Genomic DNA, 19,383 nt, shown 5'->3' with positions numbered 1-19,383 from the left:
TATTTCCTAGATTATGTGGTTTTTGCCTGGAAGTGACAAATGTAATTTTATACCCATTGTTTATATTGGGCAAATTGGAGGGCTACAAAGTCACAAGACTCAAGAAACCACAGGAGTAAAGAAAAACACGTTTAACCAAGAAAACATATGAATTACAGCTAGAAACCTAAATTCCAAATTTAAGTTACAAAGGAAGAATTCCTTTGTGTTATAGGATCCAAAATGTGTGAATATACGTTCATGATGTTTCACACATGGGGTAAAGATTTCAGCCAGATACAGAGCTGCATTTGTCAAACCACTAGATATCAATACATCTAACAGTTCTGAGGGCTGTTAAATAATAGTTGATCATCAGTATTATGTGAGTAAAAATATCCCAAACTTCCAAATGGCAACCAGTCATACTATTTCTACCGCCGAATAAAAGAGGAGGGAAATGTTAGTGAGATGTGCCATGGCTGTAATAAGGAACTGAAGAGATGTAGCCACAGATGGGGAGAAAGGAAGCTTTGGAAAAGCATCTGATTCCATCTTTAACACCTACACTTTTTAAAAAGTTGAGGTATAGCTTACATATAGTAAACAGAATAAATCCTAAGGATCTATCTTGATATATTTTTACACGCATTCATAACAGATCAAGATGAAGAACATGTCCTGCACCTAAGCAGATTCCCTCATGCTCCTGCCTATCAATATTCCTCCAAAATTAACTGCTGTCCTGACCTCCACTGCCATTGACAGAGTTGCTATTTCTGAACTTCATGTAAGTGAAACACCATCTGTGTCCTTTTATCTCTAGCTCCTTTCACTCAATATTGTATCTGTAAGATTTATTCATGTTGTTGGTGTAGCAGTTATTATTGCTCGTAATAATCCAGTGTATGGGGTACACTGCAACTGTTTACACTTTCTCCTGGTGAGGGATATTTGGATCGTTCCTAGATTACTGTGAACATTCTTGTCCATGTCTTTGGGGGATACAGGTACTCACTTCCCTTTGGGACATTCCTGGGAGTGGAACTGCTAGGTCATAGATATGTTTAGTTTTAATATATACTGACCAACAGTGGTATATAAAGTGGTTGGACGAGAACCATCACTCTTGATTAGACTCATACTACTGGGAGAAATGTATAACTTTGTACTTGGTGGGTTGCAAAGGTTTTCCCTTTGCCACCCAATGGAATCTGAAATGTAAATTTAACACTTTGATAGAAACCTCAGGCTGAAAAAGCAGGAGTTGACTATAGTCCTTGTGACTTTCTAAGCCAACTGATTCAAACCAGATTTGAGAAATAATAAATGGCAAATAGAAAACTGGCTTCTCATCTCAGACTTGCCTTCCTAGTGAGGACCACCCACGTGAACCCAATGAGTAAGCAAATTCTTACCAAGACTTTTCTTCCCGACTTTGTGAAAAAAGCAAATATTGTATGGAAGATATTTTCTTGTTCTTGAGGGATGATGCAGGGGGTTGGGTTTTTCTGGAAAGAACAGTTTCCCTTCTCTTGGCCCACCTGAAAATGAAAAGAAATCTGGATGAGTGGTCCATCCCAAGAAAAGATCGTGAGCGTGGAATCCCTTCAGAGGTGGTCACGGTGTAGCCCAAAGACAACTATTACTCTGGTCCATTCTCTAGGAGACAATAATGGCAGAAAATCTGAAAGGCAGACGTAGTAGCATCAACAAGGCCAAATAATAAAGAAAAGTGGATGCTGAGTCATGAAATAATTGAGATGCAATGGCACACAACACACAAGTGAGACGTGACTAGGAAAGAGTAAGACTTAAGGAACTTTAAAAACAGCCTTACAGCAACTCTGAGATGAGCATTCATATTCTTTGTTTGGATACGGAAAATGAGACTCAGGTTAAGTCATTTGCCAACAATCACACAGACCAGAACTCAGGTTTTGGACCTAGATCTTCTGAGCTCCAGCCTTCAGGCATGGTCCACGGCCAGAAGTTTTCAAACTGTGCACCATGGGACCCATAGGGTGCTGTGAAACCCCTTAGTGGATTTCCTAGAGAGGAGAAGGGGGCACCAAGCAGGACTGCTATGGGTCCCCATCTCTATTCCAACTAGAGCATCAACCACCTATAATGCCATTTAAAATCAGGATTCTGCTACCAAAAAAATAAAATAAAAATTGGGCAACCATTGCATTGGGTCATACAGGAACTTATATGCCCAAGGAGCTCTTGCTGAATTACCTGATTTTGCTTCTGACAGCTTTTGAGAGGCTAGTGGAAAAACAATGCTGAGCAACAGTGATGTTAAAAAAAAAAAAAATCAAAACAACAGTACAGTCTTCCATGTTGGTTTCTTTAAAAACAACACTATTTTTGGTGCCTCAACTGGGGAAATATTGGGAAAAAAAAGCCTCCTTTATATATTTTCATATAAAGTTGTTTGTAGTTGAAACCTTGATATAACTTAAGGTCAAGTCACAAAATTAATAGCAATTCATAATTTAGGATTATGCTTACAATTGATTTTAGCCAAAATCATCTATTTAAACTACACTCTCCTAAATTTAATACCTTTGAGTAAAATATAGTGTGTTTACATTGATTCAAGAATGCTTCAGCTTCTCATTTGTGGTAAGGTTTAAATTTTTAACATGGAAACTTCTAAGTTCAGCTAACAGTACTAATCTTTAGACAAAGAACTATAAAATCTCCAAATGTGCTAAATAAATCTCTATTTTATCTTTGAACATGTATGCCTGGATTTACTGTATATGCCTGAAGATAACTAAGATGAAGGTTTATTTCCTAAAATTAACTCTTAGAAAATAGTGTTACCTTTAAAAGTTTCTTATACTTTGGGGACTTACTGTACTTTATAATACATCGGTAGCCTTTCCCTTCTCCAGGGGATTTTCCCAACCCAGGGATCAAACCCAGGTCTCCTGCATTGCAGGTGGATTCTTTACCAGTTGAGCCACCAAGGAAGCCCAAGAATACTGGAGTGGGTAGCCGATCCCTTCTCCAGGGGATCTTCCCAACCCAGGGATCAAACCTAGGTCTCCTGCATTGTAGGTGGATTCTTTACTAGTTGAGGCACCAGGCAAGCCCTTTACTATACATGCCTGAAGATAAATAAGATGAAGGTTTATTTCCTCAAATTAACTCTCAGAGAATACTGTTGCCTTTAAAAGTTGCTCATACTTTTGGGACTTACCGTTCTTTATAATACATTGCAATTTGCTTGTTTGTTTTTGGCCCTGTTCTGCAGCTTGCAGAGATATTAGTTCCCCAACCAAGAATTGAACCTGGGGCCATGGCAGTGAAAGCTCCAAGTCCTAACCACGGACTTCCAGGGAACTAAAGGGACTTAGGGCTCTTTAAAAGTATTTTGTAATTTGATACTCTCTCAGTTGAAATCTGGGAAGATATACAAGCCTGAAATGGTCTCAATCAGTATTGATTCTGGATGCTTTTTGAGGTTACTAGAGGCAATTAATGGGAAGGAGGCAATGAGATTTAACACAGATGTGGTGATTATTCTGGGGTGCAACTTTTTAAAGTTGTGATAAATATTTTAAAGTTCATTTTTAGAAAGCAAAACATTAGTTGCTTACGTTGTGAGAATTGTGAACAATCACTTCCAAGACAAATGAGAAAAACAACTGTTGTAACATTATGCAAATGAGTCGTTGTGTCTAGCAATAGCATTTCAGCATCAAACACGAATTCAAAATGTTCTGCATTTCAAATAAGTTACATGAATTGAAGATGATATCTTTTGGAATACTGTCAACTTAAACAGTGGCCTTAATAATGCAATCCATTGATCTCAGAAGATGTACATCTGCATGAAATCATTTTGTGAAATGTGTGCATGAAAAGAACAATATAAATTAATCTAGTATTCTTTTATAATTTTCAGTGTGCAATACCTGATTAGGTTAAGTATTATAAGTAGGTATTTACTTTTATAACTTTTTTTTTAAAAATTAAGGTAAAATTTACATTCCCTAAAAATTTAAGGGTACAGTTTGATGAATTTTGACAAATGAAGTCACACATATAACCACCATCCCAGGGAAGGGACAGAACATCCATTACTCCTGAAAGATTCCCTGACTCTCCAGTCAATTCCCATCCCCCACCTCAAAGGCAATCACAGTTCTGATTCCTGTTAAGTTGGCCAAAAAGCTTTGCTAAATTCACCTCTTTCGAAAAGTGGGGGATTGTGTTCTTTGGGGGTTGCTCTCTTTTTGGGTATACACAGTACCTCACAGATGGAAAACATTTTGTTCATTGAGCATTTGAGAACTTGAATGTGTGCTCATGTTAATTCCAGTCATATTTCACTCGGAAGTATGTGGGTCTCTATTTCTTTCAGTGACCATTTGCTAAAAGGCTACTGGAAGGACCATCCTTCTGTAGCCCTGTGGCATTCACGTTCCTCTGTTGAGCTGACCAGGCTGGGCTCCTCAAAACACATTTCGTCTGGATTGAGAGTGACGGAACTCTGAGTCTCGCAGGATGCACCCGTTCCTAATTAAAATCAGGGTTGGGGCAGAGTTCCTCCTGGCTCCACAGTGGGTGATTCAGATTTCCAGGCAGGGAGGGGAAGTGGTGGAGCAGAGCCCCAACTCAGCCAGATTCACTGTCATCCCCACAGGACACCAGCACCTCGGGGCAAGGTGCAGGCAACCACAGTGGGAGAAAGGAGGACCAACTTTGGCTCCAACGAGTGGGGCAGAGACACAGCTCAGAGCTCTACTTTCCCTTGTCTCACTGGAGTCTCGGAGGGCCTGTAAAAAGGGTGATGATGGGGATGTGACGTTATCTGATGTGACATCTGATCTGCCCTAGGGGAATCTGGAGAAGGGAAGCAGAAGTAGAGTCTCTGATGAATGAAAATCTCAGCCAGTCATGCTCTGACTGTGGTTACACGGGAATCACTTCAACTGGGGAAAATGACAGTTTGGGGGAAGGTTCAGGGTGGTCTCTCTCAAAGGTGAATAAAGGTTGCTCCGTGCTGCACAGGTCTGGTTCAGGCCAGCTAATCCGCTTGTAGACACTCCCTCAGCTAAAATGAGCAACTCAGGCCCTAGCTAGGGTCATGAGGGTGAGGGACTGTTCCATGGGCATGGATAGAACAGGTGTGACAGACATAACGGCACTCAACACTTGTGCAGCCCTTACTGCACACCCCTGTGAGGTGAGTGCAGTTACTGTTAGCATTTTACAGATGAGGAAGTTGACAGGCAAGAGGAGGCCATGTCTCCCAGAGGGCAGGCAGCAGAGCTGGGCTATACCACAGGTCATCCAGCTCCAGAGACCTTCTTACAAACTTTCCTGCCTCTTAGGTCTAGAGGCTGAGGGTGGGGCTGGGGTGGGGGTCACGGAGGGATTAGGGGTGGAGATGGAGGTGGAGGGAAGCTATCCCTTTCTGTTCTTACCCAGGTCAAAGGGAAGGAACCATGAACCCACAAGCCCAGAAATTTCAGAGTCCTCCATCTGACCCACTTCTGTTCCATGGGAGATAAAGTGCCTGCTGGCTGGGGCACCAGGCCACTCCGTGCTGTCTTGGGCTGAAAGGGGAACAGAACATCCCGGAATGTTGTTTCTGGAAGGCAGCTCTAAGATCATGCTGTCCCGTGGCCTCGGCTGACAGATAAGGAACCAGAGGTCCCGAGTTCTGTGACTCGTCCAAGGTAACCTGATTGGTTGGTGGCAGCAAGCAGCACCCAGTGAAGGAATCCTCTGGCACAGATGGTCCTGGGTTTCACCTCCTAACAGCTGAGGCAGTTCGGGTCCCCAGGGCCTTAGTTTCCTCATGTGTGAAATTAGGATGGTGGTCTACATGGTCACTGAGGTTGTCCCCAGTTGTTAATTATGCCCCTTAAGGATTTTCCTGCCTTTTCCTTAGCACATGGAATCAGCTAGTCTCCTGCTACATAGATAAGCAATTACTCAGCACCCAGCCCCCACAACTGGGTTCTAACCCCTGTCACTGGTGGTGAAGTCATCAAGGGGAAGCAAGGTTTCCTTCTTGCAGACAATCCAAGCACCATGGCACTCATTTTCCAAAGGCTTCATTTCTGTGGCTGACCAAGGACTCTGTGGCCATTGCCCCCTGCTCAGCCCTGCCCACCCACTTCTCATCTATTTTCCAGACTATCTGACTCCAAACACTTCTCATGACATGGCCACTCATGTCCTCAGGGAGCTGAAAGAGGCCATATCTACTGGAATGTGAATAAAAGAACTTTACCAACACAGAAAAAAGGACAAGAGGACATGGGACACAGTGTCAAGGCTGAACTTGGCCAAGGCAACTATTGAGGGTTTGCTGTTGCCATTTGGCCTCCACCTCTCCCCTGGTCCTGACCCCAAAGAAAACATTGTGCAAGTTGAAACCAAACACTGGTTGTGATTTGGGAAACTGTGGGGAGCCCGAGAGAACGTGGACATCATTTAGTGGCAGAGTTTCGGTCAACCTCACTCAGGGGAACCTTCGTGGTCAGAAGCCTCCGAGGGTGCAGGCCTGTCCAAGGATGAAGTATCCTCAGTGTACTCTAGGTAGCTGGGCAAAATCTCATCCAAGATACCGGATCTGAAGTATGAATTGGGCCTGACTCATGGGTAAAATATTGAAAAAGGGAATTAACTCTCTGTTACCAGGTGGAAAGGGACATCTAGACTCCCTAAAGTGTGGTGATCTGATAAAAGGGCTGGAAGAAACAGGGCGTGTCCATGTTGTGGTCTCAAAAGAGTGGCCTGTACAAGGTGCTAACAGTAGGTGGCTGACTTCAGAGTGAGAGAGAGGACACAGGTCTCTTCCAGGTGCCCAGAATACAACGGCCTTAACAGAGTCCCTGTCCCTGGGCCTGGAGGGACAGGGAAGCCCTTCAACCTGTTTTCTAAGTCTTCCTGCTCCAGGCATATCAGCTTGGAAACTGATTTTAGCTGCTTAAGGCCCCTTCTCCATGCTGAGTTCAGGTATAAATGGGAATCATACTAACATTGGGTGCTAGTCTACAGTTATGAAAGTGCAAGTTGCTCAGCTGTGTCTGACTCTCTGCAATGCCATGGACCATACAGTCCATGGAATTCTCCAGGCCATAATACTGGAGTGGGCAGCCGTTCCCTTCTCCAGGGTATCTTCCCAACCCAGGGATTGAACCCACGTCTCCCGCATCGCAGGTGGACTCTTTGTGGATTCTGAGCCACAAGGGGAAGCAAAGCTATGGGATAGATTTAATCCTTGTAACACCCACTCACAGAGGGTGCTATTATCAGTAGGTGACCATATGATTTATTGTCTAAATGGGGATATTTCTGAGAATGAAGTGGGGGAGTCAACCAGACAGAACAGCAAGCAAGACCTGTATCAGGGATGCACCAGGCAAACTGGGACATCTGGTCTTCGTAAGTTTCACTGTTTTATTTACAGATGAGAAAACTGAGGCCCAGAGAGGTTAAGGAAACTGTCATGTGCCTATCAGCTCTGACTGTGGAAGGAGCACCATCTCCAAAGTCCTCACCAGGCAAGATTGGGCACTTTCAGGGTGGTATGGCTGTAGATCAAAGTCCCCACCAGGACGCTCCCTCTCCAGCTTCACCTTCCTTGCATCCAGACTACACACCCTCTGTCTCACTATATCATGGTTTATCTTTCATTAGCCCTCAGAGGAGGGCTCCTATTGTGACTGTCAATCTTGCCTACGTGTTTCTTTTTCAACCAGCATGTTGGGCCCTGTCATGAACTGCACTCCTGACTCAGAAAAGGTGGCCCTGAAGGTAGATTTTAGAGGGTAAAGAAACTTCTAGAGAGTAAAGGGGACAGGGGAGAGGGGAACCGCATGTGCAAAGGCATGGAGGTACAAACAGGAAGCTTGGGTCTAGACAGCCAGGGAGTTCAACATGGTCAAGCATTGGATGAATGGTGCTCGGGAGTAGTGATCAGAAACGAGGCAGGAGAGGTGGGCATGGACACAAAGGAAGACCTTGTAGGCAAGTCATAGAGGTGGAGAGTGATCCGGAAGGTGGATTAACAAGTCTCAAAATTAAGGGACCATTTTTTTATCTCAGATATGTGGTATTATTGGTATATTTTTAGCAGGCTAATGAATGGATTTCCTCTTTCAACTGGTATCAGCCTCATTCCTTAACCATATTCCAAATGACTGGGTTCTAGGCATGGGAAGGGTCACCAAAGTGTCTAGCTTGAGGCCTTCCCCTCCACCCCGGATATAGTACACAGGAAATAAAAGAGAAACGTAAGGTTAAATTAATAGGGGAATAAACCCGGTGGCAACAGTTCTTCCCAGGAGCCATGTTTGGTGCCTTCACTAGTGTGGGTCTTAGGTGAAGTCTGGTCTAGAAACTGTGTTTGTGGAGATGACTTGGATTAAAGGGGGCCATAGGTTCATTTTTCAAAATAACATGTGTTTCACGTTAACTCACATTTATCTGTTAATCACTGACTTTCTGTTCTCTCTACATCCCAGGGCCAGTTTTCCATATCATGTGACACCGATCACAGCTGATGGCAACTGGGTAAACATGACCCATCCCCTGACTTACCACCTGCTCTTCTAAATTCACACGCCCCTTGAACTTAGAAACCAAGAGAATGTTTTGAATGCCTACTTTGCTAATTCAATTACCTACTGCCTACTCTTGGAACAAAGATATCAGAAGATAACAAGTCCCTTCTCTGTCATAGGAGGCTGAACACTGGCCACAGTGGCTTTGGTAACATATATTTAATTTGGTAATATATATTTAATATAAATATAAATTTCAATGTTTGAAATAAAAAAAGTCCTCATAAAAGGATTGAGAAATGATACCAACTGGTTAATTTAGCTGATCTAAGATGTTTACTACTAGAAAGATAAATAAAAGCTACACTTCCATTCAGCAAAATGTAAACTATGATAGTTTTCTATAGTCTGAAAGTGCCCTTAATATTATCCCTTATGTTAATCACATTGCTATGATTTTCTATTAAGTGTCTTGATATTCACCAAAGAATAGTGCAAGATGACAACAATTTAATAATAAATCCTAAGACAGATACTTTTATGGATCACCCTTCATTTCAAGACTCTGTATAATGTATACCCAGAATAACTTAGCAGGGGTAGACGTTCAAAATCCCCATTTATTCACTCTGATTTCTCCAACTGCAATGACTTCTTAAAACAAGAGCAGAAAAATAGTGATAACCATCTTGTGTAGTTTCTTATAATGGTTATGCCCAGTTCTATGTTACTAATGTATCTGAAAGATTGTGAACACAATTTGTGAGTGTGTGTGTACATCATTTTAAGGCAGGAGTTGTCAAAGGCATCCTTTGGTAGACTTTTCTCAAGAGTTATGCATTCTTTTGCTTTGTGAAAGGGTCCCCTTGCTTACCAGTTTGGCAAGGTATGTTTTTCTGATATTTACCTCTGTGGGTAGCTAGAGACTCCAATGTGTTCCTACAAATAGATGAAAAGGAAAAGCACCTTGATGATCACAACAGTACAAGGTAAGTTAACATGAGGTTCTAGCTTTGGACAGGCCCTGCTAGCCCCACTCAAGTGAAGAGCTATGTTCTGGTTTCAAAATAAAATGGGTAAATGAGAACACAGAACAGCCGCCCATAAATAATAGCCCGTTGACAGACCTGAAGAGTTGAAACAGAAGGAGCAAGAAATGTAACAATGACCTAATGCCTTTAATTAATAATTTCTAGAAAGGGAAAGGCAGAGACTCTAAAAAGCCTGGAAAGATCGTAACTTCAACTCCAGATGTCTCCTTTCTTTCTAGTTGAAAATTATCTTCTAAATAAAAGACTTGGCTCCCCAACCCCCTCCCTGTCCCTTAAGGCCACTGTGAAAAGTGGTATTTGATCTGAAAGGTCAGCGTGTTACTGAGACCAAAACTAAAACAGCAAATAAAGAGGAAAAGCCTCAAAACCAACATTCCAGAGGAAAGAAAGAGCACGTTCTGTTGTATAATTCTGACCTCTGTATGAATCTGCCATTATTTCATAAAAGATATCACTTCTTATGATAAAAGGCAATGAATTTTTTCCCCACCAGCTCCAGGGTTTGGCTAAAACAATGGTATTTTTCACCATCCCCTGCACCAATTTCCCCTGGTGTCACAGGCCAACATGCTGAAAAGTCAAGAGTGCAGGCCACCACTAAGGCTGCCCTGTGAAACAGGATTCATTTACATTTAATCAGAGAAAGACAAGTCCCCCTTCACCCCCCATGAGGCCCATTTCAAAGCTTCGAGATGGCCTTTTACTGGAGTTAAAGTGATGCAGATGGCATGTAGTTTCAGAGAATCAGTGACACCAAAGAATTTCCAGATGTGGTCAGATTCTCTTTAGCAAAAAACTTAAGTATGCTATCTGACCACTTGATGTGCATGCCAAAAATATTTTCCTTCCACAGATAATGAAACATTTTGGAAGCAGAATGGTCTGTTGATTTGGATAATAAATGAGTCAGTAGCCTCCATGTGGGACATAACATAGTCCCTGGAATTGTACTGGCTTATTTAAACTCCGGTTGTAGTTCTTGGACTGATTTTATGGTAAAGAACGAAGCTCATACCTATCTTATGTTAAAGGATAAAGCAGGACACCTATGGATTCACTGAGTTATCTCTCCATTTATTAGACAGAGAACTTTGTTATTGCTCTTTTACCAAAAGGTAAATAATAATCATTTTCTGGATGCCGTATTTCAGGTATAAACACCTGTCTAACCTCTTACGCTGCATTTCTGAAGGAGTACACATAAAAGCCATGAAAAGAGAAACCTAGATGTCATTCATTGAATCTAAAGCTTCATGACTTCATGAGAGGCCTGAAACATGCATTTGGGCATATGTTTAGGAGACATAAATGGAGTTGGCACCCTGACAGCTGAGGAGATAATGACTTCTCAGTGTCTAACGATGTTGAGGAAGTTCCCTGTGGTCAGAATATACCTGGTGGGTCTATGAGAAAAGAGTTTTCCTGTTTCCGAGCCTCCAATGCACACTCAATTAGTCCTCGGCAGGTTCAATGAGAACCATGTGTTTCTGGGCAATGACTGATGTGCTCTGTTTATCCTCAGTGAGATTTCCTGTTAGCAACTTTGCTAACAACCCGCCACGCCTGCAGTGACAGGGCTATGTTGCTTTTGAGGAATGAAAAAAGGAAGGAGGAAAGTAAACTGCATAGCCACCAACTTTTAAGGCTGATTTGTTTTGAAGACCAGAGAGCACAGGCTCCTCAGCATCATCACGCACGTGCTACCATGAAGTGCTACTGCTTCTAGACGTCTCAGAAGCCCTGCGCCCAAACTCTGAGACCTCTGATAACTGCAGGGTCCTCAGTCAGCCGGAAGCCAGCCCAGCTGCCCTGACTCACTGCCTCTATCCACAAGGGCTACAGGGCAGCCTTGGCACCACACTGCGCATGCGCACCAGGCTGCCACACTTCCCCTACCTTTCAGAGATTGTGGGTTGAGTGTAAGCTGTGCCCAGAAACACACATGCTTTCTCCCTGTAGCCAAGACTAAAATTGACCCAAGAGCCCAGGAACGTAATTCTCACTCCAGAATTCCATCAGCCATCCCCTCTCTTTTGGTTTCTGTTGAGAAAAAAGATTAAAAGCCAACCTAATCCCGACTCATTTCAGGACCTTATTATTCAGTTCACGTTCAGACATGTGCAGAAAGAAGGAAAAAGAAAGTGGTTTGAGGCCATCGTTGAAATCAGAGGACTTATGTGTATGTGTGTGTATGTATGTGTGTGTGTATGTGAGAGACAGAGAGAGGGGGAGAGAGAGAGCAAGAGAGACAGAGGCAGAGAATATGTTTTCATAATATCTCCAGCCCCCAAATTGTGGAGTTTAAGTTTGCTCTTAGAAGCCTTCATTTTTGATAAGTGATTCAGCCCCTTATTTCAAAGTTTTACATTTTAACTTTCCTCCACATTGAAATTAAAGCAACTTCTGTTGTGGGTGATGGGAAACAGTCAAAACATCTCTACCCAGAGATTCCAGTTGAGTGCACATTTTCTGAGTTCCTGGAGAGTGTGAGGTGCTCGTCAGATGCGCAGCAGGGTGTGACAGTGTCTAAGGAGACGCTCCCTGCCCTAACACTGAGAGATGTGATGGTGATACTAACAGAGTGGGAGCAGTCATCACTCTCATTTATCTGAGCACACACTGCGGTCGGGGCACCAAGTGCTGGGGATGCACAGAAAACAAGATGGCTGTGACCTTTAACAGTGCTTTTAATCTTGTGGAAGAAGAGAGACAGACAAAAACTACAATTTCAGATAGTGGTGAGTGCTATGAAGAAACTAACACACAGGGAAATGGGACAGAAAGTTGACAGGTTTGCAACTTTAGCTAAAGTAGCCAGGGAAGACCTTCCCCCAAAGGTGAACTTTGGGGTCAGATCTATACTATGAGAAGGAACTAGCCATGCGAAGATTTAGGGAGAGAGTGTTCTCAGCAAAGGCAGGTGCAAAGGTCCCGAGGCAGGACATTCTGGGAAGGCATCTAGGAGGGCTTGGTGGAACAGAGGATGTGTGAACTGGGTCTTGAGGAATGAGCGGGCTTCCCACAGCCAGAGGGAAGGGAGAAGCATTAGCAAGGTCATGGGGCCCAGAGAAGTGCATGGTGGGTGGGTCAGCAGCCTTCATGGTCCAGAGCGGCTGGAAGACAGGGTCAGGGTTGAGGTTGGGGGCAGAGGAGATTGTAGAATATAGCCTGGAGAGGTGAGTGGAAGGTCATGCAGGGTTTTGGACCTCATGGTTTTGGCCATTAAGAGCTGCTTGTTGATCTTTTTACAGAGAACTTAGGGTTGTCTCGGGGAGCTATAAGGGAAATTATGAGGAAGAGAAATACATTTTCAAACGGTAAACCAGGTCATCCCTACCAAAGAAATAATCATTTGTGATAAGAAGAGGCTGGATAAGGATATATAGTACTTGGGGCTCAGTTTTGAATTTTTATTTATTTGGGGATATGAAGAGAATAAAGAGAATGGCTTCGAATGGGAAAAAGAGAACTAAAGGAACTGTGAACTTTTTCGGGAAGAGAAGTGGGAAGAATGACTAAGAAACGGCTCAACTTCTCCACAGAGGGAACTAGGCAACTGTTTTCCATTTTAGGTTAGAAAACATGGGGAAATTAGAGCATGATGAACTGAAGATAGTCATAAAACATGGGATTCAAGGGATATCAGACTGCCTCAACCAGGAGAACTCGCTGAAATACAGTTCTGTGGTTCTGGAGAGAGGTCTCGATTGTACTCTGTTCAAAGGCAGAGGGGTGGATCATATGACCTCCCCCAAAACCCATTTTAGGGCTGGAAATCCATCTGCTTCTGCAGGAAAGGGTTTCTTCTTTCCACCCCCGCTTCCCTCTCTTATCTCCTTATCACATAAAATAAGCTGTATTACTAACAGTTAACTAATTTGGTTTTAGGTGAGTCCTTGAATTTCTACAGAAGAAAATGAGAGTAAAGGAGGGGGGAAAAGCAGCATGTGTTTCCAGAGACAAACTTATTATCACCGAAGGGGAAAGGGGGGGTGATGTGAGGGATAAATTAGAAGGGTGGGATGAACATATACACACACCTGTAACACATTATTGTGTATAAAACAGATAATCATCAAAGACCTACTGTAATAACTCAATATTCTGTGATCACCTATAAGGGAAAAGAATCTGAAAAAGAATATATATACACGATTGAATCCCTGGCTGAGCACCTGAAACTTACATGATATTATAAATCAACTCTGCTTCAATTAAAATATTAAAAAAAAAAAAAAGGCATGTGTTCACCAAGGGAGAAAATAGTAGACACTGAGGAAAAAAAGTGAGTTGTTCAATTTTGCTTTGGGTTATTTGCTGGGTTGCTTTAAAGTACCAGGCCTGGCTTGTGTACAAGTTACGTCTTGGCCTCTAGCAAGCCTGCTGCAGGGAGATTTCTTGTTCCAAACACCCTCCAAGCATAACTAAGTCAGTGCAAAATGTGTGTTAACAACCAGCCAGCTTCAAAAATCAGTGTTACTGTCAACTGCTGTGGCCAGAGAAGCGATTCACTTTGGGGCAGAGATCTCTCCCATAGTGAGTGCTAACAAGGACACACACAGACTCTTGATGTCCAGTTTGGACACCACCATGCAGGGGCGCCATGGGGGCTGGTATTTTAAGGAGAGAAACTAACTAGCACTAAAATCAAGCTAAGAGAATTATCAGCAAACACAGACTCTGGCAAGACCTTATGAGCAAAGATCACCTCACAAACTCCTGCGACAGCTTGGGTTCCCACCACCCCCAACCACCCCACTCCCCCTCTTGCCGCCACCATGAAGGTCTCAGCAAGACCTGCCCTGAACGCTATATTTAAAACCACAAATTTCCCCACTCTCACCCCCCTTCCTCCTTTATTCTTTTCCAAAGCATTTCCCATCATGTCAGGTATTACACATTTTACTTATTTATTACTTGCCTCTACCAGAATGTAAGCTACGTGAGGGCTGGAAATTATTATTTTTTGTCTGTTTTGTTCCCCATAGTAGTAGTGCTTGCCACAGGGTGCATGCAAAGTATTTGCTGAATGAATGGAAGTGTGGATTTAAAAATCCCCACAACACCCTTTTGTGGCAAGGATTATCATCACCATTTTATAGATGAGGAAAGGGACGCTCGGAAAGAGTTAAGTAACATGCTTTAGATCATGGCATCTCAAATATTAACATGCAAAGGAATCACTGTGTTTAATAAAACACAGATTCTAATTCAGAAAGTCTGGGTGGTGTATGACAGTCTGTCTCTCTACACTTCTAACTTCCAGGTAATGCTATGGCTGCTGGACAGCTACATGTGCAGACAAAATGGAATTATGAGCCTTGCAGCAGCTGTACAGTCTAGTAGTTAAGAGCAGACATCAAACTAATCATTTATTAACTCTGTGACCTTAGGCTATCCTTTTATTTGTGCCTCTGTTTCCTCACCAAATTATCATGAAGATTAAAAGAATTTGTCCAGGTAAAGTATTTGGTATAGTTTCTCATCTATAGTAAGTTCTTAATAAAAGTTCATTATCATTATTAATGACAATAATATTACTACTACTTTTTCAGCCTAAAAATAATTGTTCCTTCTGAGAATACTAAGGGAGCATTATTAAGTTATTTGAAGGACTGTTGCTGAAGTTGAAGCTCCAATACTTTAGCCACCTGATGCAAAGAGTCGACTTATCAGAAAAGACCCTGATGCTGGGAAAGACTGAAGGCAAAAGGAGAAAGGGGCAGCCGAGGATAAGGTGGTTAGATAACATCACTGACTCAGCGGACGTGAATTTGAGCAAACTTTGAGAGATCGTGGGAGACGGGAGATTGGAGTGCTTCAGTCCATGGGGTCACATAGAGTTGGACACGAGTTAGTGACGGAACAACAACAAAAAGTTATAGCCTACTTTACTAACATAGGAAAAGTCTACATTTAAACTGAGAATGATGACGACTCACATCTACTATCAAAACATTAGAAACTTCTACTGAATATATTATGTGAGAACTTTGAAGCACCGTCTGAAAAGTGGGATTGCTGGTATTTGTACTTTTAATTCTGATAGTTACTGTCAAATTGTCCTCCACACCAACAGTACTTAAGAGTGCCCATTTTCCCTCGTCTTAACCAACAGTGGATATTAACAATCTTTTAGATTTTTACTAGTTTAATGGGGGGGGCACTTCATTTTCATTTGAGTTTACATTGCTCTGATTACTGGTGAGGTTAATATTTATTTGCCATTTAAATGTCTTTTTATATGTTTGTCATTAAAGTTTCTTCTTTTATGAATTTCCTGTTCATATTGCTCCACCCATTTTTATAATTTTGGGCCTTTCATTTTCATATGTGTAAGTCCTTACATATTATTTGTATGTGAACTATGTTGTCAGCATATTCTCCCAAATATCTTTTTGTTTATGATGCATTTTGATCACAAAAGACATTGATATTTTCATAGATTTAAACTTGCTGATCTTCTCTTATGGGCTCTAGAATTTATAACTTGCTTAGGAAGAAGAGCTTTCCTATACAAAGATTATAAAAATATTCAGTACTTTTGACTGCTATTTTTTTACATACAACTTTTTAATCCATTTTATTTCAGTCAGTTACAGGTTTTCTAAAATTTCTTCCCAAATGGATAAACAATTTTCTTCATATTATTTATTATGAAGGAGTCTATATATAATACTTCTATTGTTTGGGACGATTATTTCATCAGATATTTTTTCTACCCCCTCCTCTCTATCCTCTCCTCTGGAACTTTAATTATGTGTATTTCAGTAAGCTTTACGGTGTCCCACAGGTCTTTGAGGCTTTACTTGTTTTTCTTTACAGTTGGCCTTCCTTATCCACAGGTTTAAAACATTTGTGAAAAAAATTCCAGAAAGTTCCAAAAAGTAAAACCTGGATTTGTCACATGCCAACGACTATTTATATAGTATTTACATTGTAATCGCAACTGTTTACAATTCTGTTTACATTGTATCAGTTATTATAAGTAACCTAGAGATTATTTAAAGAATGTGGTAGGATGTGTGTGTGGGCTTCCCTGGTGGCTCAGTGGTAAAGAGTCCACCTGCCAGTGCTGGAGATGTGGATTTGATCCGTGAGTCAGGAAGATCCCCTGGAGAAGAAATGGCAACCCACTCCAGCATTCTTGCCTGGGAAATCCCATGGATAGAGGAGCCTGGTGGGCTAGTCTCAGACAGGTCTTAGTGACTAAACAACAACAACAGGATTGTGTAGACTCTATGCAAATACTATGCCTTTTTATACAGGGGACTTGGACATCCATGGAATTTGGTATCCATGGGGGAGTCCTGGAATCAATACCCTACATATACTGAGGGATGACTGTATTCTCTTTTCTGTTAGTTCTTCAGACTGAATAGTTTCTACCGATCTATCTTTAAGTTTGCTGACTCTCTGTTGTCTCAGCTCTGCTACTGAGTTCCCCAAGTAATTTTTCATTTCACTTTCCAGAATTTCTACTTGGTTCTTTTTTTTTTTTTATAATTTCCATCTCTTCATTAATATTCTCTATTTGAGGAATCATTGTTATCATACTTTCCTTTAATTCTTTAAACATGGTTTCTTTTAGTTCCTTAGACATATTTATAAGAACTGCTTTCAAGTCCTTGACTGCTAAGTCGAGCATCTGGGCTCCTCAGAGATAGCTTCTACTGATTCCTTTCCCCATTCTGCGCAATGCTTTCTCTGGACCTATTTCTTTGCATGTTTTGGAATTTTTAAAAAAAAATCTGAACATTTTAACACATAGTATTTCAGCAACTCTTTTTTGGGGTGGTAGCAGCTACTTTTTTGGTTTTGCTTCTTTGTTTAGCGGCTTGCCTGGACTAATTCTGTGGAGCTTGTTTCTCATGAAGTGTGTAGCCTCTAATGCCTCTGCTAATTGTCTTTACACTTATTTTTACTTTTAAGCCTGGTTTCCTAGAGGCTGTCCTGAATCAATGGCACCCCACTCCAGTACTCTTGCCTGGAAAATCCCATGGATGGGGGAGCCTAGTAGGCTGCAGTCCATGGGGTCGCGAACAGTCGGACATGACTGAGTGACTTCACTTTCACTTTTCACTTTCATGCATTGGAGAAGGAAATGGCAACCCACTCCAGTGTTCTTGCCTAGAGAATCCCAGGGACGAGGGAGCCTGGTGGGCTGCCGTCTCTGGGGTCGCACAGAGTCGGACACGACTGAAGTGACTTAGCAGTCCTGGATCAACATAGCTTAGTAGTCAGTCAATGACTGGTCAGATGCTTTACATAAATACCCAGCTCTCCACCCTTAGCTGACGGACTTGTGTGCGGTTTAGGGTTGCCTTCAAAGGTTAGGCAGTTTATAAGTGTGCCTGAGCTTTTCCTTTGTGCATTCACAAAGCCTCATATTCAGTCGGTTGATTATCTTGGATTTTCTAGGGAAACAATAATATTGTTTGCAATAGGGATAGTTTGTTTTCTTTCCTGACAGTAAAGGTTATTCATTTCTTTTTATTGTTGTGACCTCAACATGACTAAACTGGAGAGACAAGAGGAGGAACTCATGCCTCCACTCCGTGCTTAGGTGGTAGGGCTCCTAATGTTCCAGCATCAGGTTGAAGTTTTCTATAGGCTCTGATAGGAGACTTTAATCAAGCAGAGGAAGTTCCCTTCCAGGCTTGCCTTGCTGGAATTAAAAAAAGAAAAAAAAAAAAAAAACCTCACAAGTGGATGATGTATTTAATTTTTGACTTTTTAGAAGCCCTCATCAAGATAATCATCTGGCTGTATCACCTTTAATCCCTTTACTATTAAGAGTGAATAATGCTCATCAGTTTCTTTATGGAGAATCAACCTAGCACTCCTGGATTATATCCTACTTTATTCACGATATATTCTTCTAAGGGGAATTGATTCGGAAATATTTATTTAGAATTTTTGTATCTGTTTTCAAAGTGAGTTTGGCTTGTGGTTTCCTTTTTTGTGTGAGTGCCCATTCTTCATTTCTGGTTTCTGAATCAGGGTTATATTAGTTTTCTAGAACAGGCTGTTCCTTCATCTTCTACTCTCTGGAACAACTTATATAACATAGAAATTACCTGTTCCTTGAAGGCTTGGTAGAACTTACTGGGTCTGGTGCTTTTTTAGGGCACAAGTCTTCAGCTATGTTTCATTTGTCTTTAATTATATAAGTTTCAGGGGTACAACATTATAATTTAACATCTATATACTACTTTCCCATTTTTTCTAAGGTAATTGGTCTAGCTATATTATTTTACCTCATATACTTCTTTTAGACTTTTTATATTTGTGGAAATTATATTTTGAATAATTTAAAAATCTCCTTCATGTGAGTATAGTTCTTTTATCATTTCTAGGGTTGGTTGTTTTCTGGCCTTATTACTCTTTTTTCTTTCTTGATCAAATTTGCTGTAGGTTTGTCTATGTTATTTGACAAAAGAATCCCCAGCTTTCAGTTTTATTGATGTATGATACTCCCCCTGCCATCTTGTGACTTTCATTTTATCTTCAACAGTAGATATCTTGAACATTTTATCTTCATTTTTCTTGCTTAGAAGTGAAATCATTTTATTGTCCTTTTTCTAGCTCTTGTCATCAATTTAGGTCATTTATTTTCAGTCTTTCCTGTTTCCTACATGTAAGTAGCAACATTTTCTTCTGTGTGGGTTTTGTTTACATCCATGAGTTTTGATACGAACAAGCTTTCACTGTCTTTCATTTCTAATTTGTTTATCCCTTCCTCTATGATATCTTTTTTTATCTAAGAAGTTAATTAGGATGGTGTTTAAAAATTCCCAAGTAGTTCTGTT

The 19,383-nt window shown here is 41.4% G+C and overlaps 1 protein-coding gene across 1 annotated transcript in view; it reads right to left on the bottom strand.

The window, feature by feature from the left end:
• Positions 1-19,383, bottom strand: part of ITGA9 (integrin subunit alpha 9) — a 366,775-nt gene that overhangs the window by 38,133 nt on the left and 309,259 nt on the right. Inside the window, exon 24 of the mRNA XM_018067208.1 lies at positions 1,398-1,523. Within this exon, the coding sequence (XP_017922697.1) occupies positions 1,398-1,523 (126 nt within the window). The remainder of the gene's footprint in view (positions 1-1,397; positions 1,524-19,383) is intronic.

This window comes from Capra hircus, chromosome 22 (assembly GCF_001704415.2).
Source record: "Capra hircus breed San Clemente chromosome 22, ASM170441v1, whole genome shotgun sequence".
In the NCBI taxonomy this organism is placed as follows: Eukaryota; Metazoa; Chordata; class Mammalia; order Artiodactyla; family Bovidae; genus Capra; species Capra hircus.
The sequence above is the reverse complement of the archived record's forward strand: the minus strand, read 5'-3'. Positions and strand labels throughout refer to the sequence as shown.